Source organism: Lytechinus variegatus, chromosome 18, assembly GCF_018143015.1.
Source record: "Lytechinus variegatus isolate NC3 chromosome 18, Lvar_3.0, whole genome shotgun sequence".
NCBI lineage: Eukaryota > Metazoa > Echinodermata > Echinoidea > Temnopleuroida > Toxopneustidae > Lytechinus > Lytechinus variegatus.
In genome coordinates, this window is record NC_054757.1 from 20,994,397 (window position 1) to 21,021,912 (window position 27,516).

Below are 27,516 nucleotides of genomic sequence, written 5' to 3' on the forward strand. Positions count from 1 at the left end.
TAAAATGCAAATAAAGAGCCAGTTCACCATTATTTTGCAAACGAAATACTTTTGTCCTTATTATAACATTGAAGAGAAACCCCCGTTTCTTCCAATTCATCAATGTTGGGGTTTTGGGGGAGGGATTAAGATGGAATGTCAAAACATTTTGAATGTAATCTCTAATAAAACCATTAAACCATCATGGGGTAAAAAAGATAACAATATCGGAGGGGTATTTGCCATATGAACGTACAGTGGCGTAACTACCGGGGGGGCATGGGGGCACATGCACCCCCCCCCAAAAAAAAAAACCGGGGAAAAGGAGAAATGAGGGAGAAAGGAAGAGAAACGTAGTGGGAAAGAAGAAAATATAATTCATTATAATGTTATATTATAATTATTTATGTTACATTACATAAGAAACATTTTTATCATAACTTTATGAAACATAATTTGCCCAGGGCCTACGTCTTCATTGTTCCTGGTGCTCGCATTGTCTGTTTAACAAGATATATAATCCTGTTGTACTAAAACATCACGTTTTCAAGTCAATATAAACCAAATATATTTTCTAGCACTTGAGTTATCATATATTGACATATGCTTCTTTTACATGACTCAAAAAGTGATTGCCCCATGTTAAGGTCTCCGTATATAAACATTTCCTGTCCGTGATTACGTTCGCATTAGTGGATTGGTGAGATATGTCTGCTCTTCGTGAATTCCTAAAATCAGTCCTTAAAATGTCCCTTCTTCTGATCTGAATATGAAAAATTTTCAGCTCGCGCTTCGCGCTCGCATCATTTGGTTAATGAAATACCTATATGGTCCTAGTTAATTCCTACAAAGAAACCTTACAATGCCCCACTTCAGGTCTGAATTATCTAAATTTTCAGCTCGCGCTTCGCGCTCGCAATATTTGATTGGTAAAATGCGTATGATAATCATGATTGCAATGACTACGAAGAGTGTTTCATGTGTTCAGATGTAATTCTAATAAAATCAGCAAGCGCTTGGCACTCGCATTAGATGACTATGGTGAGATATGCATACTCTTAATGGATTCCTAAAATAAATTCCTTAAAATCTCGCTGTTTGTGGTCAAAATATAAGAAAATTTCAGCTCGCGCTCTGCGCTCGCATTGTTTAGCAAGACAGGTACCTATCATGATTACATAAATTTGATTATAATGTCCCTTTTTAGGTGTGAATATAAAAAAAATCAGCACGCGCTTTGCGCGCTTACTCAGTGATTCAAAAAATTTGCTGGTGCCCCCACAATGCCGTGACCCACGGAACGCCAGTGTGGACATATCAATGACAATTCCTTGCATATCTAAAAACATGATTGCAAAAAAAATGCCAAAATATTTCAGTCATCCCCCCACCCATCAACACGGATTTACGCCAGTGGTTAACATTTCTTTTTTTATACAGTGATGGTGTATAGTCGGGTGCCTTAGAACACCTCCACATATAGGTAGGAGGGACTTGGGGGACCAAAGTGCACCCTTTTGTCATAAGTGGCGCCAAAAAGTGTGAAAAGTGGAGAGAGTGAAGAACTTAACATAAAACAAGAGGCGGAGAAAAACAAGAAGAAGAAGAAGTAAAAGAGGATGAAGAAAAGATAATGAAACAGAAGAAGCCAAGAAGGGAAGAATGGAGAAAAAAGGTTCACTAGGGCATATAACATAAAATCATGTCAACTTAAAAATGAAAATAGAGTCATTGCATTGAGAAGAAAATGAAAATAAAAAGCAAACCATTACGTGTCTCACTGAACAATCAATGCGAGCGCAAAGCGCGAGCTGAAATCTTTGTATATTGACCCCAAACAGGGACATTTTAAGGACTATTTTTTAAGGAATATATCAAGAGTATACATATCTCACCATATTCATCTAATGCGAGTTCCAAGCGTTTGCTGATTTTGTTAGAATTACATGTCAACACATGGAGCACCTATTCATACGCTTACTAATAAAATATTGCGAGCGCGAGCTGAATTCAGACCTGAAGAGGGGCATCCTTAGGCTTATTTGTAGGAATTCACTAAGACCATACGTATTTCACTAACCAAATGATGCGAGCGCGAATCATTTAATTTTGAAAGTAACAATGTTCTTGTACTGAAGCTTTGCTTACTGATAGGCCCCTATTCATAATATAGCTACAGTTTGAGGAAGCAAAAATCGAGTCCGGAATCGATTTTTATTTGATTTTTATTTGCCTAGGTATACTAGCAGGCTAGCATCGTCTGCTACGTAAACCAAATGAGCGAACATGACCGAAACTAACCATTATCATTATGTCGCAACATAAAACAATAATAACTCGAACTGCGAGGAAATATATTTAGTGTATATTGACTTGAAAACGAGATATTTTAGTACAACAGGATAATAATTATTTCTCCATACCCAGGGGCGGAAATCTCTCCCAAAAGGTAGGGGGACAAGGGTCTGGAAAATTTGACAAGCAAAATAAAAAAGAAAAAAAAGAAGGTCATCTCGTCCGAAAACGCACGTTTTATTCACATTTTGAGTGATATATTTCTTAGCATGACTAAAGACCCAAAATAGTAGGGGGAAATTGATATTGTGTCCCCCCTACTATTTTGAGTAGGGGGGACACGTCCCCTCTGTCCCCCCTGGGATTTCCGCCCATGCCCATACCATATCATGATATGAACAAGATCTTTTTATTATTGTGCACCGAGCATTGCCATATTATAAGCTCACAAAAAAATACAAAAAAGAGGGAGGCACAGCATGGTGTGCACAGCAAAAAAAAGTTGCTTAATATAAGTCCCGAGCGACCAAAGCAAGTGAGAAAAGGTCACCTTTTCATGCGAATCTAATTTTGAGATTGATTTTGACATGGTATTGAGAAAAAATATATCTTACCCCACTTCCTTTTCCTTTTTCTTATTTTTTATATTTTATTTTATTTTTTTTACTTTTTTGGGTTTGTTCTCGTTTGTAGAATATTTTGGGGCCAGTGCTATGCGGATCGGATCCGGGGCGATGGTGGCACCAGGATTTTTAACCTAGGGGGAGGCAAAATAATATTTTTTGGCGGGGCAACACACAAATGGTTTGCCTATTTCTCAAAATCGAGGGAGAAGCATCTCGGCGGCTGATTTTGTTTTAATGTCGTCCCTATACTGACTTGAAAAGGGACCTGTTAAGGACTAGCTATTTGCATTGGGTCATGAAGATGATATCTCACCAAATATATAATGCGAGAGCGAAGCGCGAGCTGAACATTTTTAACATCCTGAGATGATAACAGGACGTTCTTTTAAAACCCTTTTTGCAATCAAAAGACTTTTCTTTTTTTTTTGCTATATTGGGTATTTTAGCGACACCATCCTAAGGAACATCCAGCGTTGGAAGAAACTACTCCTTTTTTCTCGATACAAAACCACTTTTAAAAGTGAAAATGTCTGAAAGGCTGAAGTCAATAAGAGAGCGGTCCTACCAGCGGAGAAAAATCCTTGCCCAGCAGGTGAGTCTGAATTTAAATAGTCGCCGTTATATGGTTACCACGTCAATTTACACCTTACATACAGAAAAAGGTAACACGGATCCTTACGCGTGGGGCAATGCTAATTCAAGCGGTGGCCTACGCGTCGCTTGTCGCCGAAATGCAGCCTAGTCTGAGTCTGAGGATTCCATGATGATGTCTTTAAAAAAAAAAGATTGACATATACTTCTTCATCATTGGAGTCTTAAATCCCTTTCCATATAGCCATAAGAGAACCAAGTAAATAAAGATGGATTCCCCTTGGAAATCCATCTCTTTTAATAATTGGTCGTCATTTTAATTTATCTCTAGTTCTCTACACCTTAAAAGGAGAATGGAACCATTGCCATTGGAACAAGATAGCTTGTGTGAAAATGAAAAAATCAAAGAAACAGATCAATGAAAGTTTGAGAAAAAGCAGATAAATAATGAGAAAGTTATGAGCATTTGAATATATTGCAATCACTAATGCTAGTATGGTCTTACTCACTCACACAACATGCGAGGTTAGTAATACTAACCTCGCACAACGCATGTGGTTTCATAGTGGACTTTGACGTTTTCATTCATCACACGAATGTGAGGGAATTAGAAACGCCAAACGTTTCAGTATTTCTCCACTAATGATTTCTTTTTAATAAATTTAGTTTAAAAAAACAAAATGAAGTGGAAATTATTTATAAAACTGTTTTTATCGCTTACCTCCAAGTCTCAACCAGGATACTCCGTTCGATCCGTCCTTAATACTGCGGTGGAAAGTACGCAAACAACAATCGAAAAGCAATTTTTCGTATCGAACATTCTCAATTCAAGTCGTCAGCGCATAATAGGAAATTGTACCAAAAATCAACAGGTTGCATCTCATGTATATATGGTCAGTTCCCCCATGTCTGCGCGGTCTCCCAAGTCTGCGCACCCGCGTATCTGATGCGCGATTCTAGTAAAAGAAGATACGCAACGAGCACGAACTTTACACATGCAATATAGATAGGTATTCATTAAAAAATCTGACTAAAAATGATGGTAAAATAATGAATTTAGGGCATTTCGTGTGACGGCCTCAAAATGCAGCCTTTCTCAACAAAATCCCTGAATCGTGTGTAAAGTGAATGAGTGCGCAGACATGGGGTACCATTTTTTTTTTCAATCTGAAAATGACTGCCCGAGGTTTTTTCCAGGAAAATCATATATTTCTTTCAAATTTTTATGAGATATTTGGCACACTAACTCATTATGATGTAAGGAACATAATCAACTGAAAGATTTTGTGAAATGAAAAGAAATTCACTTTAAATCTTAACTCAAATCGTTAGGTGCGCAGACTTGGGGCCCACCATCATACTTATTGGTAAAGTACGCCATCTTTTGACAAGATGATGATGAAAGTGGATTGAACGAGCAAGAAAATAATGCTGATCGCCTAGAATGCAGCTAGCTTGCAACACCGTAAACAAAGGTACGGTAGGCACTTAAGAACCAAGTTTGAAAGGACACTCGTAAAATTACGTCACTCTCGCGATGAATAATCATTAGATCGTGGTCGTGCGTGTTCAATAAAAACTCTCTGCATGCATGCACTCAGTGTGTATTGAACACGCACGACCACGATCTAATGAATATTCATCGGCGAGAGTGACATAATTTTACTTGGTTCTTAAGTGCCTACCGACTTTGAAATAATATCGCGCGCCCTCTTTAGGCAAAAGTTGATATCAACGCTGATCAAGAGGCATCTACGTGAAGATCACGAAAAATGCTCTTATTTTATTCAAAACAACACCAAACAGAATTCAACAAACGATCCATATGGTTCGGTAAGTGTCATAGAATAAATATAATGCTTAGCTACGATGTAAAGTCATAGTTATTTTAGTAAAAAGGGTGTGAAAGATTCGCGTGCACCAGGTGCATATGAATCCTTCACACACGAGACGATTTGAAACCATGAGTGGGTCTTACGTAGACCAAAAGCTTCGGTCTCTGTTAATGTTGGTTGTTCAGCTGAACTCCGTTGGCTTCACTCACCAAATACAGAGACCGAAGTTCTAGCGCGATCTGTACAGGGGACTCAATGGCCATATGTTTATGTACTTAAGATCGGACAAAACGGGGAAGTGAATTTGCGTGACAGCTGAGGTAAGTCACTGTTTTTGTTCCTTTTAACTTGATTTTTCTCAGTTTTTTGGCAATTAATGCCAAGAGGGAATATTAATTTGCATTTTGGTTGCAATAATTTTCAATTTTTTTATTCATTAAAGACAAAAATTGAAGAGCCCCGACGGGGGGATTTTGCATTGCAAGTCCCCTAATGGTGGCTGCACGATAGCGAGCCGTCTGTGTACGAGGAGAAATAAAAAAATGTTAAAAAACTCCTCGAAACAGACGGCTGCCAGCTGTCTAGGTCTTATGGAGATCATCAAATGAAATTGACAATGCAACAAAGATGAGTGATGTCACTTTTTGTGAACAACTCTCCCCATCACTTTAGTATATATTTCACTTAAATTGCCTCTTTTATCGCATCTATCAGTAGATCATGTGTCTTTTTCTAGAGGGCATGTAATACAGATTTTTAAAGAATACATCATGGAAAAAGATTTTGTATCACTATAAGAAAAAGCAAAGAGACATTTTGAGGGTATTTTATCGTCCATCAAACTCAAAGGGAAAGTTGTTCACATGTGACATCACACATCCTTGTCGCATTGCCAATGGGAGGATCTGCATAGCATTAGTGATTGCAATATTCAAATGCTCATAACTTTTTCATTATTTGTCCGATTTTGCTCAAACTTTCTTTGTTCTTATTCTTTGATTTTTCTGTTTCCAGAGCTACCAAGTCTCACGCATTATTCGTGAGACTCAAGCATTTTGGACTCTTGTTCATCCCCTCAAATCTCTGTCTCACGCAACTATCACAGCCTATCCCATATACAATGTACATTGTACACAATGTCTGTGATCTCACTCAGATTCACGGAAAATCTCATGCATAGCTGGTCTTTGACCTTGGCATCTCTGTGTTTCATCACACACCTACTTCTACTTGTTCCAAAGGTTTCATTCCCCTTTAAAGTAATGCGTAGGAAGGTTTAAAAAAACAGAAAAAAGGTGAAAAATAAAGGTTTCTTACCAGACCGATGTCACGTAGACCCCTTGATCCACATGTAATACCCATGTAAACAACGCAAATACAATGGCGTTGACCCTTGAACCGCTTATGTATTACATAGTTCCGATATGGTACGCAATGCCTTTTTTAAGAACAATTTATAGATAAAAAAAATTATTTTACAAATATTAAAATTTTTACGTAATTATAAATAATTGACAATCACGTATTATATTTTATTATTTGTAAAATAATAATTGTTATCTATAAATTAATCTTCAGAACGGCATCGCTAACCTGAAGTACGTTGTTTGCAGAGATGCCAAGTTCAAAGACCAGCTACGCGTGAGATTTTCTGTGAATCTGAGTGAGATCACAGACATTGTGTGCAATGTTTATGGGTACAAAATGCTGGAGTCTCACGCCTACTGCGTGACACTTGGTAGCTCTGTGTTTGCTCTGACACCATTACGAGCCCAATGGCCGTCATCAGTCTATTGATGGGGGGGGATGCTGCGGAGCCAGACGAAGTCTCAGGGGAGCATATCCCTGACAGAAATAGACCTATTGGTCTAGCCTATATCATGTGCTCACAGGATGGGCAAAATTGAAACTTGCGCATGCCAAATTCTACTTTCCATGTGAAATTTCTAAAACTGGGCCTCATGCAAAAAAGAAATGGGCTAAATCATTTCTGACATACATGTATATGGTAAGGGGTCCTAATGCTAAGTACCACTTTCAATTTCAATGGTAAATGCGCATTCTGTGAGTGGAACTGTGACTGCAAAGTGACAAATGACTCCTATTCAATTTTTTACAGAGGCTACAGAATCACTAAAAGTAGAGAAAATAGCAACTCTTTGGAATTTGAAGTTATATTCCCATCAGTTTTCATATTTTCCTAAAATGATATGAACATATTTTAGAAATTATGACACAGGAAATATTATTTCTTTGCGTTATAAATCGAGTGCATAGCATTAGGATCCTTACTACATCGGGCGGCGAAATAAAGAGGTGTTCAGGAAACAAGGTGGAATTTTCATATTAGTGAGTTTCTGTGGTATTTTCTTCTTGGGTAAAGATCTTTAGAATATAAACAACAAATTATTAGTGTAAAATAATTTGTCCAAATATTAAAATTGGCATATTTTTTTTCGTTTGTAAACAAAGTGCATAACTTTAGGTCACCCCATCATACATTATCAATTTTGTTTTTTGAACAAATACTCATTTAAAAACCAAGAAATATATTATGAGATGATGGGAGAAAACTTACAGATGTTTAACGGCATGATGTTGCCGCCCTCTATAAATGCGTCTTGTAGCTAAGCTACTAACAAAGAAAACAAGGTCATGATGATGGCGACATAAACAGTTTCCCATATTGGCGTTGGGCCTCTACTATTAAAAGTTTTACGAGACTTTAAGGAAAAAAACTGTGGAAAGCCAGCAACGTCAACTTTTTTATGCATTTAGTCTCCTCCTTATTTACAAAGGAAATCATGCAAATTTCCTTGAGAAAAAGTTATGACATTGTTGGATTTCCACATAGTTTAAGATGATCAGATCAATCATAACTCTTTGCAAGACGGGCCCCTGATCTATGCAGCGATTCCTTATTTTAAGTTGAATATCGTTGATAGGTATATCAGACAAGATCATGTAACATCTTATCAATAAATTCAGTCGGCCTACCTATCTGTTTAAAAAAAAAGCGAAAGTTCATTTGTGAAGAGTTCTTAGAGAATGAAGAACATTAAATGGCTTGTTACTTCTAAACAATTTTCACTCATTTATCATTAGCTTGGAGCCAAAGATGCAGACAACCTATCCTCCGTGCTAAACAGCAAAGAAGATCATCAGAAGATTGTACAGGCCTCGGCAAGTTCAGTGTAAGTTTTTTTTCCTCTTTATTTCCCTCCCTTCCCCCATGGATCAGCCTCTGTTCTGCTTGCACAGCTCTCGTAAACAGGGAAGGGGTGTTTGAGCTTAGTCCCTCCTGTTTTTATATTATTTTTAGGGAGCACCCCCTCTCCCTAGTTCCACCACTGATGGAAAGATTTGCTCTAGTATATGTAACCCTGCTTATGAGAAAGTTTATTTGAGAAAGAAACGACAACAGAAAATGTGCTGTTTGTAGACATTTGATGCATTAAATAGTGGTCAGTTTCATTCAAATTGACTATACTGTAAAACATATTGCCTACTAGTAAGAAAAACAAAAGAATAGGGTACAGTACAAGGTCTTTGAACACATGATCCCTTTAGTTCTGGTGCTGGTGAGAAACTTTCTTTATTAAAGGAAAAGTCCACCTCAACAAAAACTTGATTTGAATAAAAAGAGAATAATTCAACAAGCATAAAACTAAAAATTTCATCAAAATCGGATGTAAAATAAGAAAGTTACGGTATTTGAAAGTTTCGCTTATTTTCAACAAAATAGTTATATGAACGAGCCAGTCACATTCAAATGAGAGAGTTGATGACATCACTCACTCACTATTTCTTTTGTATTTTATTGTATGAAATATGAAATTTTGCTATTTTCTCGTCATTGTCATGTGAAATGAAGTTTCATTCCTCCCTGAACACGTGGAATTCCATTATTTTAACATTTTGTGCTTCAGGCAAGGACGTCCTAATCATCAAATTCGTAAAAATTGAAATATTGTATAATTCAAACAATGAAAAACAAAAGAAATAGTGAGCGAGTGACATCATCGACTCTCTTATTTGGATGTAACTGGTTCGTTCATATAACTACTTTGGTGAAAATAATCGAAACTTTGAAATGTCATAACTTTCCTATTTTATATCCGATTTTAATGAAATTTTCGGCATTGTGCTTATCTGATTTTTCTCTATTGATTCAAATCAACATTTTTCTGAGGTGGACTTGACCTTTAAAGATAAACAGCAGTTGTAAAAATTCAAGTAAGCATCGTCAGCTGGCAAAATTGATCATGAGAAATGATCCACTGCAAATGATTGCTCATCCAGTTCCCTTCACATTAAAAATATTACAAACTATCATGAAAGTATCAGGTCAACAACTAAGGTTTTGTCTGATCTAAGCTTACCTATGTGCAGTGCATGTGACCTTCATGCATTTAGCCATTCTCAATCACTGAGAGAAAGTTTCCTCAATTATCCTAGTTCACAACCAGCACTCGGTGTTTTTAAAGCCCTATCACATCGTTCCGTGCCCGGGGGGGGGGGGGGGGCACTTCCATGTCTCAAAATGCACCCTACATGTAATTACGTATTTTCCATATTCTGAAAATGCACCCCCTAACAAGTATTGGCGTCTAAAACCATACCCTTAACAAGTATTGGAAATAAAACTATACTCTTGGCAAGTATCCCCTGAAATGAGACCCTAAACAAGTACAGTGATATTTTATTTCACGGGTCCGTCGGTCATTGGTTTTACCTCTACACCCCATTTGGTTTAGTACGGCCCCACCTTCTACACCGCGCTAATTGGACTCTAAACTAGTAGTGTGGGGGAAAAAGGCACATCCTTTGTAAAGCATTTTAATTTTGTTTTATCATCCCCGCAAATTTGACCCTAAACACGTAGCTGTCCTTTTTACGTGTATTTTTTGTCGTGCATGGTATCCACTCATCAATGTAAGTGCCCCCCCCCCCCTGTTCCGTGCTAGCCTCATGTATGACTTGCGGAGGGCTGTTTTTGCTTCCCGCAGGTCACCCACAGGTCGCCGTATTGACAGTAGCTCGCACGTATCTCACACGCAGTTGCCCAGAGAAGCGCACGCAAATCTGATTTGAACAAGCTCAAAACTTTAATATGGGTAATTACCTGCAACTCACCCGCAAGTCTTGCAAGGAGCAATTTGACAAGGCCTTTATCTTTAATGACCCAAACTGAATTTCTTTGTTTTATTCTAGCTCTGACAGGGTTGGTGGGTCTGCACCACCGCCAATCAAGAGAAGGGCGATAGGCGAGGGTGAAACTCCTACGAGTTTGGACAGGAGAAAATCAACCGAGGTAAGAACTGTGGGAGTTTCACAAAGATTTATGTGTTATTTAATATTGCTCCAGATTGAATTCATATGTTGGTGAGGTCTGTAACTCATTGCCATTTTGACTATGAAAATCTATGAAGTTTTTATAAAGATTAATAAGTCTCCGGTTTTGCAGTTCTCTTTTTTATTCCTTTATTTTGTTATTTCTCTCTGTCTTTTTTTAGTCTGTCTGCTTGTCCCTGCCTTTTGGGTGGGGGTGAAAATCTGAATTTAATTTTTTTTTTCATATATTTTATTCAAATTTTTTGATTTCTCGTGTTTTTCAGGATGGAGAGGAAGCTGGAGAGAAGGTTCTTCGAGATGAAGTTTACAAAGACTCTTCCACTTTTCTAAAGGTAACACATATTCACAGTACAGAATAATAGGAATGCTCCCCAGGGAGTGGATGTGATGTGCACTCATATGTTGACTTAAGCCCGGCTCACACCTTTGCGTTTTTAGCTGCGTATTGCTGCAATAGCCGAACGCAGCCTTAAGCAGCACGACGCAGCAAAACATTCGGCAGCCCTCACACTGTTGCGTATGGAGCTCGTTATAGCTCGTACATTTTTTCGAAAAATGACCGCTTACGGTCGCTTTAGGTTGCGTTTTACCTCGCTCTAGCTCGCTTTTGCTCGTAGCAGTATGATGCAATACGAAGTTTGCTCACCACGTTGGGTGTTTATCTCGTTAGCCACTCGTTTGTTGCTAGCTAGCCCTACCTCGTCTCGCCTCGACTCACTGCTCATTCACTCGCTTTATCTCGACTGCTGCTCGTTCCGCGGCGTAACAGTTCGCTCTGCTGCGTACACGTGTGGTCGTATATTGCAGCGGTGATGATCATTTTGTGGTACTAGTCATAATCTTTTGACGAATCTACAGGCAAACATCGCTTTGTGAACTATGACTTCTCTGCAAAGCTCTTCTATACAAAAAATTAAGCTTTTGCTTCAGCTGGAAGAGGAAGAGGCCACTGACGATTATGCGCAAGGGGAATTGCTGCTTGAGTTGCATCGACGAAGTCGTATCCGGCCTCGAAGTTGTTGGATTCGGTCTTGGATCTGCAGGAGGAATGAGCAGGGCCATTTCAACCAGCTAATGAGGGAACTAGAAGCTGAAGACCAAGAAGCATTCGCAAACTATTTGAGAATAAGTCCTGCAATGTTCAGTGAGTTAGAGCAAAGACTCCATGGGAGACTGGAGAAGCAGGACACCTTCTTCAGGGAAGTCTTTCACCTGCACTAAAGCTAGCCGTCACCCTTAGACACTTGGCCACTGGGGACAGTTACAAAACGCTCATGTATAGTTTCAGGGTAGCCGATAACACAATTTCACTCATAGTCCGTGAAGTGTGCTCTGCCATCATCGAGGAGTTCTCAGACGAGCTTGTTAGGTGCCCCACCAGTCCTCAAGAATGGAAAACGGTTGCACAGGGCTTCGAAGATCGGTGGAACGCTCCTCACACCATTGGAGCCTTGGACGGCAAACATATTGCCATCCGATGTCCCGCTGATAGTGGCTCCATCTTTTACAACTACAAGGGCTTTTATTCGCTAGTTATGATGGCCTTAGTTGATGCCCAGTACAGGGATCTACGTCAGATGCGCAGCTTTTTAACTCTTGCGAACTAAGGCAACACCTAGAATCGGACACCCTTGACCCTTGGAGTACCCCCTCCAGAGCCCCTGCCAAATGACGACGAGAACACCCCTTACTACATTGTACATCGTGGCAGACGAGGCATTCCCGTTAAGAACATGGCTGATGAAGCCATATGCTAGAACAGCTATGGCTAGAGAAGAGAGAGTTTTTAACTACAGGCTCTCTCGGGCTAGGAGAGTGGTCGAGAACGCTTTCGGAATTCTCGCCAATCGATTCCAGTGCCTGCTTTCCACTCTCCGCCAAACCCCTGCGATGAATGGGAAATCTGTGAAGGACATATTCGTGATCTACCACTAAGAAGTAATAGGTGTCAAAGGATCTTGCATAGGGGTGCTTGCCAGGTGACGGAGCAACGATGATTTGTTGCCCAATACAGGAACGTCCGAAAGACGATCCCAGGAGGCTCCTCCGCTGTTAGAAGGACCACTCGCGGAACGACCCACTTCAACAGAAGATATGACAACTGGTTGGAGGTTTGCGTAGCTCTGCCCCCTGTCATGCTGAATGAGAGGAGGTTGCATGAAACTGGCGACAACTTGTTGGGATGGTAGTGGTTGAGTAGCTCTTACGACCTTGGATGTTGCGACGTAGTACATTAGGGTGTAGAATTGCCTGCGCACATATTCTTCCCAGAAGTCCGGGTGAATGAAAGGATGCATACTTCCAAGAAAGTTTTGAAAGCTGTATGGTGGTTCTCAGCAGCCTTGATCAAATCTTCGACCTGTTTGCGGAGCCCTGCTTCCCTCTCTGCTCTTTGAGCCAACCTTTCTACTAGGTGTTCAATATCTGTATTTGTCGCTTTTCTCTTCCGTTTACTTTTAATTACAAAAGGTGTGCTTGTTGCAGCTGGCTGTTGCCCCTCTCCTTCCTGCTCTTCTAGGTCCATGTATTCCTCAGGCATCTCATCATCCGAATCTTCTGAGACCTGGTCAGTGTTACTTGATTTCTTCTGTTGGTCGGCATCCGTTTGAGATTTTGGCTTCAGCTGAAAATGTAATAAAATAGATGTTAAAGTTAATGTCAGGGTTAAATAGTATAGTTATTTGCAAATTTAACAGGGTTAAATAGTATAGGCCTGAAGCTCCGTTTACCAGTCAGTTTTAAAACATAAAGTATGAAGGCAGTTGAGATTAGTTACTTTCCTCAAATAACAGAATTCTTGGTATCAAAATTTGATTATAAGAAATACGAGAAGAATACTCACGCTAAGCTGACAGGATTCATGCCGAACGATGTGTGCCTTGAAGAAGGAGAACGTGCTGATGATCCACTTTTCACGAGTCGTCAACTCTTTTGCTCCTGACCCGGATGCCTTCCTCGTGAGTTTCCCGTAGGCACTCCTCATGGAGTGATACCATGTCTTGTAGTCATTCGGGTCAGTGCCCATCTCTAGACATTTGTCATGGATCGCCGCTTGTTTCTTTCTGGTGTCTTTGTACAATTTGCACCCTTTATCATAAAACATGGGATTTGCACAGAGCCATTCCCCGAGTTCTTGTTCTTGCTCGTCAGTAAAGTTTACTGCAGCTTTCTTTGATTTCTTCTTGATTTCTTGCTGAACTCCACGAGTTCGTCATCACCGTCATCTTCAGCTATTGCCACTCCTGGTGACTCCGGAGCAGGAATGGGGGACAGGCCTCAGGTTGCTGAAGCCTTTGTCATGGATTTTCTAATTTTCGGCATCTTTCTCTCCCGGCCTACGAACTAACTGAATAATAATTCATGAGTGAGGATTCTCTGTCAAAGGCAGATATCCGCAGTGCTGGTTAGCCAAAGCGAGCAGGAACGAGCTAAAATGAGCAGGAACGAGGTAAAACGAGCGAAAGATGACCTAGACTCGCAGTTAAGATCCAAGACGAATGCAGTGCACCAAGCTACATCCGTAACGGTCCTTGTTGTTGCGAACAGCGTGCGAGGTATAGCGCAACGAAATACGCGTTGATGCGAGCTAAAGCGAGGTAAGTCGAGGTAAATCGAGCTGGTAACGCAGCTTTAGGCAGTGAAACGCAGCTCAAAGTAGCGCTGCGTTGGCCTGCGTTAAGCTGGAATACTCCTCAGGGAGTGGATAAAGTATATCTCATATTGCTACAGGCTGGAATACTCATTAGGGAGTGGATACAGTATACTGAACATTACAACTGGCCAGACTACTCAGGAGTGGATGAATTCATACATGTACACTTCTTGTGTTAGGGTTCATGATTGAATCTGATAAGATTTGACATTATTTTGTGTGTGTGTGTATTATGTTTAAAGTACTGAATAAATGAAAGGGATTATTTTTCTGTTCGATTTGGTATGTGTAGTTATAAAAAAAATGTTTTGTTTTCTCTTCCATATGAAATTTCCAAAAAATTATACTGTTTATTATTTTAATTGTTTAATAGGGTACTCAAAGTGCAAACCCTCATAATGACTACTGTCAGCATTTTGTGGATACCGGACAACGGCCGCAGAATTTCATCAGAGATGTTGGTAAGTTTGAACTCCGACCTCTCCAATGCTACAGAAGAATAGAATATTTTGGATTCAGAAGTTGCATGGTTCAAGGACTTATCTATTTTTTTTTGTTTGAGGGGGATATGTATAAACAAAAAAATCAAGCAGGCAAAGTAATGATGAATATCTTGACAATTCCTTAAAGGGGAAGTTCACCCCGAAGAAAAGTTTAATGTAATAATAGCAGAAAAAATGATTAAAAAATATTGGTGAAGGCTTGAGGAAAATCTATTAAAGATTAAGAAGTTCTTAGAATATTGACTTTATTATTTGAGACGTCATATACGAACAGCTGCCCCATATTTTATGTTATTTGCATAAATTATAGTCTTTCAATGGTTCTTGATGACTTATTTTTTTCTTGTTAGGAACGTTTGTGAAATGATTTGTCTGTTGATATACCGCAGGTACAAAAAAAGGACCTTTTCAATTTTTTTAGAAAATTACATTTCATTGCTTTTTACCATACGATATGTAGGAAAGTTGCTCTCATATAACATCACAAATCAAATTATTAAGATTCTAATAACCTTTTTATTCTTTGATGGATTTTCCTCAAACCTTCATCAATAGTTGTTATTATTTTGTTCTGCAATTTTTTTTACAATGAACTTGGTGAACTTCCCCTTTACAGTATGTACATGTACTGATAGTCTGGTACAGCCCACTTCCACCTTCCTCAAATGATATCACTGTGTTTTATATTTCATCACAAAAGTTGTAATTCTCTCACAATAATAATATCATGTCCAAAGGGAAATAATTGCATGAAGAAACATCTTTTCTGAAATACCACAGTATACACTCACTCTCTCCCTTTCTTTCTTTCTTTCTTTCTTTCTTTTTGCAGTTGTTGCCAAATTCTTATTAAATTTTCAAACAAAACTGAAATCAAAATGCCCTGTCACATCGTTCCGTGCGGATGATTGCCCGCAACAAAGTTTTGAGCATGTTCAAAGCTTTTCTGCGCGCAAATCAGACTTGCGTGTGCTTCTGCGAGGAACTGCGTGTGAGATGTGTGCGCAATACTGTCAATGTGGGCGACCTGCATGTAGTAAAATTTGTTACCCGCAAGTCACCCACAAGGCTTGCACAGAATGATGTGACAGGGCATTTAAAAAAATGTGAATCCATGTTATTAATTTTTTTTTCTTCCAGGCCTTGCTGATCGATTTGAGGAGTACCCTAAGTTGAAAGAGCTCATCCGACTCAAAGATGAACTGATAGCACAGACTAACATTCCACCCATGTAAGTAACATACATGAACTACTGTTAGGGGGGGCTGTTATTACAAGTTGAACACCATACTGTTACAAGGACAAAAAAACCTCCTCTGACGTCAGAGATATTTTGCCATGTTTACCTACCCTAAATATAATAATGCCTCAAATATTTCATTTTCATGATCGGACCCCAAATTTATTTAGTACCCTCTTTTTCTGTACATGGCCTGGGTGTGAAAAACAACCTATTTACATGCTTTGTGTAGGAGAATGGTGTCCATTTTATAATGGCAGCGCCCCCCCCCCCCCTCTGGCATGTACTTCATGAACCAATTTGTTTTTTGCAGTGGTTAATTATTTTTGTGATTTTGCAACCAAATTTGCGCGAAAATTTAAACTGTATGATATACGGCTTCAAATTTACCATTCTTTCCTTCAGAGTGGCCCAGGGCAAGCATTCAACTCAAAGTATTGATTGACTAAGTGATTTTCTTAAAGAGTTTCACTTGGCTATGTAAAATGCTTATAATCGTATTCAGATTGCTCCTAAATATTTTTACCCTATCAAGCCAACTTTAAGCAAAATACTAATAACTATTGTGATGCTATAAAGTCTATAATAGCCAAATCATGTGCACTGTATCCATCTGTGTGCAGCAAAAATGGCAATAGAATATTGGAAATAGAAGTTGGCTAAGAATTCCACTTAGTCAAAATGAACAAAATTTTGACACAGGCTAGCTTCAATAATCTTTGCTAAGCACATGTCAATAATTAAGAGATTGGTTTAATCACATAGAGGCTGTCAGTAGCCCCTCATATCAATATGTTCCGGAATCCAAAGTCACAAAATGGAAAAAAAGAGGATCAATGAAAATAAGATTGGATTAAACAAACTTAGCAGTTCATCAAAGTTCACAGTATGACCATTGGCATGTTTAATTGATTGCCTCAATAACCATGAAGTTAAAGGTGCTGTCACACCTTGGCGTTTTAGACAGCGTATGCCCGACGTATGAGGAATTTGGCGAATACGCTGGCGTACGTCGAATACGTTACGGGTAAGTTTTGCATACGTTAAGAGTACGCTAAAACACGCTGGTATACGTCGTCATACGGCGAGGTCGTCGAAAAATTTTGTGCAAGCACAAAATTTTTCGACGTATGCCAGCGTATGGCTCATACGTCCCGCATACGCGGGCCATAAGTTGTAGGCAAGTTACGCGATCGTTGATACACGTTGACACACGTTACTCGTAAGTTACTCATAAGTCGATGTACGTCGAGATAATGTCCAGCGTACCCTAAAACTTACTTCTAACCTATGAGTAACGTGCTTTGAACGTATGTGTAACTTAACTCCAACGTATATTGACGTATGAAGACATGCTCCGGACGACCACAAAACTTACTGAACGTGTTTATAACTTACAGCTACCGTATAATGGCGTATTGACAACGTTTATCATGTTTATAGGAATTGGTATATAAAGGTGGGGTTCACAGGAGTTTTTTTCGGCAATGCGGTGGTGTTGACAGGTGATGTATCGTGCGGTTATGATTTGAATAGTCGAGCGGCAGCATTTTTATAGGCTACGACACGTGTTCGTCAGCAATACGCTGCCGAGCGCTATGCGTAAGTTAGGCTATCGTAGGGCATAAGTTGTGTACGCCAGCAATACGCTAAGCATTCGTTGGAATACGTTACTTATAAGTTAACGAAGCGTTCGATATACGTTACTAATACGTTATGTATACATCCAACTCGTTATGAATACGCTAAGTATACGCCCAGAGTTGAAAAAAAAAATCAAAGTTCAGCGTATGCCGACATTTTAGAGAAATTTGGATACGTCGGGCATACGCTGTCTAAAACGCCAAGGTGTGACACCACCTTAAAGGAAGTTGATATTAACATTTTAAGCACACCTATTGAGGTCAAAGAAGCATAATTCATGAATGGACTCAGTAGCTGTCCAGCAAAGAATGACCATTTGGTTTAATCCAATCTCATTTCATTGGTCTTGTGCCATTTTGTGACCAATTGATTTGACGGGCTACAGCCTCTTTTTTTATCAAACCAATCTCTTAATTATTGACATGTGCTTATTAAAGGACAAGTCCACCCCCAAAAAAAGTTGATTTGAATAAAAAGAGAAAAATCCAACAAGCATAACACTGAAAATTTCATCAAAATCGGATGTAACATAAGAGGGCGATTCCACACTAGAACTTCAAAAATATCATAAATTTCAACATGCTTTCAATAAGTCATAAGTAGTGTAATATTTTACTATGATACCTAAATTTTATGAAAATTATGAGTTTTAACCAAAAGTGAAGACAGATATAGTTTTTTGGGGGGAGAACAATGGAATTTTAAATTTTCAATAATTTTGCTCATTGAATAGTCAAGTACAAATTCCACCTGAAACAATTATTTTCAAAGCAAGAGAAGATTGAAAATATTGCAGGTCAATAGAATAATATATCATTGATGGTTCCAAATAATATCTACAACATTTTCATGATCCATAATAGGGGCAGCCCTGATTTTTGCGAACCTATTTTTGGCAATGTCCCGTACGACACATGACAATGCCAAAGTTTTTCCTACAATATTATTTATGATGATGCAATTTCATAAAATGAGTTTCTCTTTGTTTGACCCATGGGTGATCGATTTATCCCATAAGGATCTAATTACTGCCCTTCATTTTTCAATTATTGTCCTATTAAAAAATGTCCCGTACGACACACGCTGTGTCGTACGGGACATGTCCCGTACGACACACAATATAATAATGCATCTAATTGCAGGATTTGGATTCAGAAACCATAAATAGTAGGCATATTTAAATTCATTTAATTGATTTAACATAAAGTGAACTGAAAAAGTACTTTGTTTATCTCCATAGAACATGAAATAGGTGATTCTAAACATTTTAATTGATTTCATGTAGGCTTATTCTTTTGTGAATCCCTTCAGCTAAACTGGTGATTTTCACTGATCAGAGCAGGTTAATTTCTTTTCATTGAGCATGAAAAGAAAACTTTTATATTTCAACCTAGCCTGGAAGATGACTTCCTCTTGCATGCTAATGTGGAATTATTATAAGATGTAAAAAAAATCATATCAATCATCATGATCATCTATTTGGACTTCCCTTGATCACTATTTTTTATATACAATATTGAAACTCCTTACTTTTTTCAAGTTGTAAAAAAAATCTTGAAAATAAGACAAACCATATGGTTTCATGAAATGCAGATGGGTTTGAAAAAGTAGAACCGCATTTCTTTAGACAAAAAAATTGTGACCAAAAAAGGGAAAAAAGTGACAGTTGTGACATATATCATGTAGATATACATTTTATATAAAAAATCATAACATCATGATCATTTTAGCCCCATAATTTACACAAAGTTTCATTCATTTATTGTTTAAATAGTGTTTGGAAATCATCAATTAGTTCCCTAAAATATAACTTCACACAAAACCTGAAGTTTTTCAGCTCGTAAAATGCTGTGAACACTTGTACATTTCCCATCATGAAAAAAATTATAACATATTGCTCCCAATTGTATATATTGAGGTTACTTAATTGTATTGTCCTGAATGACTGCTTATTAAAAGATTATTCATAAATAAGCAAGAATTTAGGGGCAATGCTCCTTCTGATTGATAAAAAGTTCATGTTTATTTATTCAGGCTGCCCAGTACAACACGCAAGTGCCTGTACAACACACAAGTGTCCCGTACGACACACAAGTGTCCCGTACGACACAGAAGTGTCCTGTACGACACACAATTGTCCCGTACGACACATTATTTTGTTTATGATATATTGACAGAAATATTCACCTAATAGCAGTTTCTAACCTAATGAATGTCTTAGTTTGATGGGATTATCATTATCATCAGCCAAATAATGTGATTGAAGAAGTCAAAGTGACATACTTCAATTTAGAGATGTCCCGTACGACACATTTTGAATGTCCCGTACGCCACAATGTTCTCGAAAATTATAATTTGCTTTATTTATTCATGAATGTTTATTTTGCTTTCTTTTGTAAATGTGTTTGTTCTTGGGTAATTGAGTGTCAATTTGAGTTCAGTTTCTATGAAATTTATCTGCCCAACTCACAGACTTTTGAGTACAAACTTGAGGTTTCTAAAAAAGCCACTTTTTCTGCGTCCGTACGACACATTACTATTTTTAATCTGTATTATACAGGATGTGAATTCAAGTCATGTTAAGTCTTGGTTTTTCTTACACTCTGGTAGAAGTTGATGACCACCTATAGTTATTGGAATATTTTTTGTTTTTTCTTGTCAAAAACTGTCAAATGTTCTCTAAATGTCCCGTACGACACGTATGGAATCACCCAAGACAGTTATGACATTTTAAAGTTTCGCTTAATTTCACAAAACAGTTATATGCACATCCTGGTTGGTTTGCAAATGAGGAGACTGATGACGTCATCCACTCACTTTTTCTTTTGTATTTTATTATATGAAATATTCTAATTTTCTCATTGTCAAGTGATGCAATGATTAATTCCTCCCTGAACATGTGGAATTAGCTTTGTTTAATTCTATATGGTTCATTCAAGTTGGTCCTTATTGTCAAATCTAAAAAAAATGAAACATTGTATAAATCAAACAATAAAAAACAAAAGAAATAGTGAGTGATGGACATCATCGACTGACTCGCTTGATTGTGCATATCACTGTTTTATAAAAAAAATAAGCGAAACTTTAAAATGTCATAACTTTCTTATTTTACATCCGATTTTGATGAAAATTTTCAGCACTATGCTAGTTTGATTTTTTTATTTATTTATTTATTCAAGTCAGCATTTCCTGGGCTGGACTTGACCTTTAAAGACTATTGAAGCTTAGCCTGTGTCAAAATTTTGTTCATTTTGACTTAGTGGAATTTGTGTAGTGCGCTTGTGAAGTTTGATTAGTTTCTTTTGGACCCTAGTTTGGAATTGATGCTATTGCTGCTAGTTCCTCCCCTCAAACATATTTTTGTATTCATCAACCAGGTACTTGCAATGTGACTTAGAGAACTTTGAGCTTTCCGAGTTGGACAACGTCTTTGACTGCATCCACGTGGCCCCACCGTTGGAGGAGTACAGGCATCGACCTGGAGTGCTCACTAACCAAAAGTTCTGGAGCTGGGATGATGTAAGCGATTTTTATTTGTCAAGGAGAAGCCATATGCTATTTGTATTAAAGATAAATGCCTGGTGGGTGTTTCATAAAGCTGTTCGTAAAGTTACAAACGACTTTACGCACAACTGGAACATGATCTTAGGTCATAATACAATTACACAGGCATATCACATAGCACAAGAAAGGATCACCAGTCCTGCGTAAAGTCATTCGTATCTACGAACAGCTTTATGAAGCACCCAGTTGTGGTAATGATCTCAAAATGAGTTCAAACAGAATCTAATGAAATGACTACCGACTGTTTGTATAAATAAAGAATATATGCTAGTTGGCTCTGGAAAAAGATGTGTAATTGCTGAGAAACGAGCAAAATTAGCACAAAATCCTTAAATTGTTTGGTATTTTTCCACGTATGCATTTTTGTGTTAGTTATCATCAGAATTAGCAGTTTTCAGCTAAGATTTCATGATTTCACTAAGATGAGCTGATTTTATTGTGCTAGATCTAGATCTATGATAGTATATGGTGGTAATTTAATCTTTATTTTAAAAGCTTTTTCATGAAATAATTCTTTGCTGCAATTACTGTTTTTTACCTAAGAAGCGAAAGGTCCATCAAAGATTCAGTCGTAATGAAATTGGACATTGGTATGATAATGATTTCAAAAGTCACATAAACTTTCTGATTTCCATGAATAGACCCATAGTAAAGATTATCTGATTATGTTCTCTGGTGACATTCTAGTAGAGTACTTCGAGATGATCGTGTATCAGTGGCCATTTTCTACGCAACACTAGGGAAACTGATGCTGGCCGCTCCTCACTGAGCTATTTACAGCGATTAATACACATAGCAGGAACAGATATCTCATTGGTTCTCCCTAAGTGATTTTTAGAACAGTTCTACCTACTAATCCAACTCAATGTTCATGTCTTTGATATTTAGTCATTTCTGAACCAATTTGACCCGTTAAACTCTACTTTTGCATAAGCTTCACGATGTAACATCTCTTCAGGCACATAAACATTTGTGTTTAATTCAGTCGAAAAAGTAGTAAAATGTTGAAAATGCCACCTCTTTCTCCACCCCTAATTGTGGGGGCATCGTGGTCTAGTATTTATGACTCTCGTCTTCAATCTTAGGGACATGGGTTCGATACCTAGCCATGGCGTGTTCTCCTTCAGCAAGAAATTTACCCACAAAGTGCTGCACTCAATTCTGGTGAGGTGAATGGGTCCCCGGGAGGAAGAAATTCCTTGAATGCTTCAGCTCCTATATGGCAGCACAGCTAAAGCCAAGGTATTTGGCTTTGTATCCTCAGCCAAAAAGTGCTCAATAAATCCTGCTGTTATTATTATCATTATTATTAATTCTCAGTGTAAACAATGAAGTCTGAAGAAGTGGGACTTTCAATGCATGTTCTTTACTCCAAATGCTACTCCGGCGGGATTTGCCACCACTAGAATGATTTGATTTTTTCTTCTCTATTTCAACAGATAATGAGAATAGATATACCATCTATATCATCATTCCGGTCCTTTATCTTTCTCTGGGTTGGTTCTTCAGATGGACTTGAAAGAGGGAGAGAGGTAAGATGGACAAATAATAATGATGATTATTGTACAAAATGCATTGGGCAATTTCTATATGTATATACTCAACTGCGCATTACAACAATGTTATTATTATTATTACCCCTGGCTTTAGCCATGCCGCCTACAATTACTTTTCCTCTCAATACATTTTAGTTTCTTTATACAAATAAAATCATAGGTGAATTTGTTCTCTGTAGTATATTAGATATCTAAAAAACGCATATTCTAAGACTCTGTATTTATAACACACAGTCAATAAGAGACCACATACAGTTCACTCCCCCTTTAAAGCTCAACTTATAAAATGCAGTAAGTTGTGTATGACATTAAAAAAAAATCATGATTGCTGCCAATTTGAGGATCAAACACAGATTAATCTTGATGTCATGACATCTTTGTACCTCTAACCAATTGTCCTTGAATTCTCCTAGTGTTTGAAAGAATGGGGCTTCAGAAGATCAGAAGATATCTGCTGGATCAAGACCAACAGTAAGAACCCTGGCAACATCAGCCTGGAACCTGGTGCTATCCTACAAAGAACCAAAGTAAGGACAAACCCATTCGCCCGTATTCTGAAGTCGAGTTTAATTTAAACCCTGGTTTTAAGTTGGGTTTAACTATGGAAAGCCAGTTGTTACATAAATCTCTAAGAGAAGAGGTTCAATTTATTAGCTCTAGTGGTTTTGACTCTCGCTTTTGAAACAGAGGGTCGTGGGTTCGAATCCTAGCCATGGAGTGTTTTCCTTCAGCAAGAAATTTATCCATACTGTGCTGCACTCGACCCAGGTGAGGTGAATGGATACCCGGCAGGAATAATTCCTTGAATGCACTGAGCGCCATGATGGTAGCTCGAGCTAAAGCCGGGGTAATAATAGCAGCACTTTGTATTCTCAGGCAAAAAGCGCTTTATAAATCCAGCTATTATTATTGTTATTATTTGACTCCCAAAACATCAACTGTCTGGGAAGGATAAGTATGGCATGTGTCTTCACCATTGGATAATTAGTAAAGAGCACAGAAAACATGGGAAGCATTCACTGTAAACAAAATTTTGAAACGTTTGGCTTCCCATAATTTTAGCACAGAGTTAGACCATGGTCTAAATTAAACCTGACTTCAGAATACGGGCCATTGTTTTTAGCAATATATAAAAGGAGGATAACTTGGGCTTTCACATCCTTCGAGGCGGAAGAGCAGATTGGAAATTTGCCAAGGATTTTACCCATCACGGGGAGAATAATGTTGATTTAAAAATATACCCAAGACATAGTTACAGTTTGTAGGCACAATCAAGTGGAGTGTTTTCATTAACTTGATATGATTGGAAGAATAAATAAATGTTCCATCATAATGCAGCCAAGCAATAACCATTATTTCAAATATAGTGCTTAAAACTGATTATTAAATGTGAATGACAAGTTACAGATATACTTTAATCCAATCATTGGATTCTGCTTTGCCTGCTCATAATGTATGAACTTTCCTCACTCCTTGGAGAATATTTCTAAAAGACTTTATAAAAAAATAATTTTCTGGACATACAACCTTTGCTTTTGCAAACTAGCATGTACCCATTTCTCACATTGGTTGATCATGGCAAGTGTAGATCGATTGGTTGCCGAAGGCCATCAGGCAACGGTGGAATTTGAACAAATGACCAATTGGGGAGCATATCATGAAAGGTTTTGTTGGATCCAAAAGAGTAATAATCATAATAGTAGGCATTCGTATAGCACCATCTATCTAGAAACGTCTTTTTCGAGGCACATTTTTATTATAATTACCCCAGCTTCAGCTCCAGCTGCCTTTTAGCGCTTGTGCATTCAAGGAATTACTCCTGCCGGGTACCCATATACCTCACCTGGGTCGAGTGCAGCACAGTGTGGATAAATTTCTGGCTGAAGGAAAACACCGCTTGGATTCAAACCCAAGACCCTCTGTTGGGAAGGCGAGAGTCAGAACCACTAAACCACGACGCTCCCACCCAAGAGTAGATGTTATCTGACAGTTAGAGGAACTGTACATGTACATGCCTTTCATCCAATTATAATAAAGATTCAACAGATTATCGGACAACAAGTGTTAATGTAACGCTCCCCTGATTATAAGGCATGAGTCAGAACCACTAAACCAAGATTCTTCCACATATCTATCACTCTCACATTTTCTTTTATTATCAGGAACACTGCCTTATGGGGATAAAGGGGACAGTGCGCCGGTCCACCGACGGGGATTTCATCCACGCTAACATTGATCTGGACGTCATCATCACCGAAGAACCAGAGACCGGGAGTCTCGAAAAGCCAGAAGAAATTTTCCATCTGATCGAACACTTCTGTCTTGGGAGGAGACGACTGAACATCTTTGGCAATGACCAGACTATCAGACCAGGTAGGTGTCTTTTATACTTATTGTAACAAAAGTAGACTTATTAATATTTATTAGAGACTGCTTGTAATTGTATATAATGTACATACAATTACAACAAAAGTAGGCAATGTGAGATTATATTAAACATTAAATGAAAGTAGTTGCAGTAAACACTGATATCATGAAAAAGTCTGTAAAATCAAGGTTAATTGTCACCAAATTATCCTACATCTAGATCTGGCACAGGGATATAAACTGAACTTTGTGAAATCATTATATCTAAGCTGAAAAACAATCACAATGAAGATTGCGAACACATAAAGCACATGTGGGGAAGTGTATAGTTATTGCTTGGAAAAATACTAACAAATTTGCCCGAGTATGATGTTTTTTATGTTCCCAGTTTCTCAGCAATAATATAATTTCTTGCGGAATCCTTTGTCACATATTTGTTAATTCATACTTAATACAGACACATGGGCAGTCATGGAATTGGATTCTGTTCAAAATCATTTTGAAATCAGCACGTCTGGCATTTATCTTTAAAACCATCCATCGTAATTACCATCTCCCCATTCCCTCACTCCTTTCTCTTCTCTGTCTCCGCTCCCTCTGGGTTCTTCCTCTGGTTTTTTTCATTTTTGTATTCTCATTCTGTTATTCCTATGTTCAGGCTGGCTGACCATAGGTCCTCAACTTACCAACAGCAACTTCAACAAGGACACCTTCAAAGGCTACTTCAACAAGAACTCCGAAGACTACCTGACCGGGTGCCCCGACGAGGTGGAGAGGCTGCGCCCCAAGTCCCCCGTCAACAAGAACAACCCCGGCGGGAGAGGAGGCAGAGGAGAGAGAGGAGGTAGGGGCGGGGGTATGGGGAGAGGGGGATTCGGAGGGAGGGGCGGAGGGGACCGTGGAGGGAGAGGTGGGCGGGGAGGCTTCGGGGGTAGGGGCAGGGGAGGGCATAGAGGGGGTTTCGGGCAGAGGGGAGGGTTCTAATGCAGGAACGGATAGGTGTAGCCTTGAGCAAAAGGTCAAGAAGTGGTACAGTATAAGGAAATCCATCTCTTGCTCCAAATGAAGATTACTAGTGGAGGATTTCAAGTACGCTTTCAGTTGTTGTTGTAGGTGTTGGAATCTGGGATCGTGCCGCTACTTTGAACTAAAAACTTTTATTTGGTCTGGACAATGACACCATTCACCATATTGAAAAAGACACTATTCGCCTTATTGACACCTCAAGACAAAGTGACTTTGTTCCTGACACTGGTGACTGGCCTCACTTCAAGTTATCTGTTTTTGCTGGTGTTGATTTACCCCAACACCATTGCTCAGCATGCTATTTGAAATCCCTTTAAGTATGCTCCTGCAGGGACAAAAGAACCGGAAGGAAGTATATCTAGAAGCAGTGGTTGATTTTTCATGAAGCTGTTTGCAATTCAGTATTTTATGGATGACTTGTGACAATTTTTTAAATGATATACCCTAATTTTGTCCTATTTAAAAAAATCGTGGGAGTGAATTCCCGTTGACTTTTTTGACAAATTTTCAGGTTTTGTGCTTGCTTGCTTTGATTCTACAAATATCAGATTTTCAGCTTCAAGTATCTGTTTTGTCACCAAAGAAAAGGCCACCAAAATGCGTGTTTAGTTGTGTTGCCTGTGAATTGGCATTCATCCTACTTTTTTTAATCTCATTTCATTTATCATCAGTTAGTCTGATAACAATTTGGTACAGGTGTCTCCCGGCCCATTTACCATTCCAATCAAATCACCAGTACGACAATACACCATTGGCATTGGCCCAGTGGAATTTCTTCTTCTTCTGGAAACAGTACAGTCCACCGTCTGGTGTATTGTCGTACTGGTGATTTGATTGGAATGGTAAATGGGCCAGGAGACACCTGTACCAAATTGTTATCAGAATAACTGATGATAAATGAAATGAGATTAAAGGTGGACTGTACTGTTTCCAGAAGAAGAAGAAGAAATTCCACTGGGCCAATGCCAATGGTGTTCAATTTCTACTTGATATAACACATCGTTTATTCTACTTTCTTGGAGAAACGGGTAGTAGACCACATGGTCAGTAGATGAAATGGAGAAATAGGTATACAAACTGGCCATTAGATCTTAGATCATTATATGTTCTGGCAGTTTGCACAGTTGGGGATAAGTCCATGTGACCAGTGGACCAAATGGAAATTGGAATTCATAGCACATTGGTTGGATCACTGTAATGGTGTTAACTAGAACAGGAATAACATTCTGATCATGCCTAGATTTGAAGAAAAAAATTGAAATATGCTGTGTGTTTTTAATTAA

At 38.5% G+C, this 27,516-nt stretch overlaps 1 protein-coding gene across 1 annotated transcript; it reads left to right on the top strand.

Moving 5' to 3' along the window:
* The first annotated feature begins 3,347 nt into the window (after positions 1 to 3,347).
* Positions 3,348 to 26,332, top strand: LOC121432274 (N6-adenosine-methyltransferase non-catalytic subunit-like). Its single transcript, XM_041630136.1, has 11 exons — positions 3,348 to 3,492; positions 8,432 to 8,520; positions 10,541 to 10,640; positions 10,945 to 11,013; positions 14,707 to 14,794; positions 15,977 to 16,067; positions 21,098 to 21,239; positions 22,724 to 22,816; positions 23,254 to 23,367; positions 25,003 to 25,213; positions 25,866 to 26,332. Exons 1-11 carry the CDS (start codon positions 3,427 to 3,429, stop codon positions 26,189 to 26,191), a joined length of 1,389 nt encoding a protein of 462 aa, XP_041486070.1. The 5' UTR covers positions 3,348 to 3,426; the 3' UTR covers positions 26,192 to 26,332.
* The last annotated feature ends 1,184 nt before the right edge of the window (positions 26,333 to 27,516 follow it).

What these genes read in the sequence shown, in the direction of transcription:
- LOC121432274 (XM_041630136.1), top strand. Translation starts at nt 3,427, where the DNA reads ATGTCTGAAAGGCTGAAGTCAATAAGAGAGCGGTCCTACCAGCGGAGA. An exon ending in CAGGCCTCGGCAAGTTCAGT is followed by an intron (nt 8,521 to 10,540) that starts GTAAGTTTTTTT and finishes GTTTTATTCTAG; the next exon opens with CTCTGACAGGGTTGGTGGGT. An exon ending in CTATCCTACAAAGAACCAAA is followed by an intron (nt 23,368 to 25,002) that starts GTAAGGACAAAC and finishes TTTTATTATCAG; the next exon opens with GAACACTGCCTTATGGGGAT.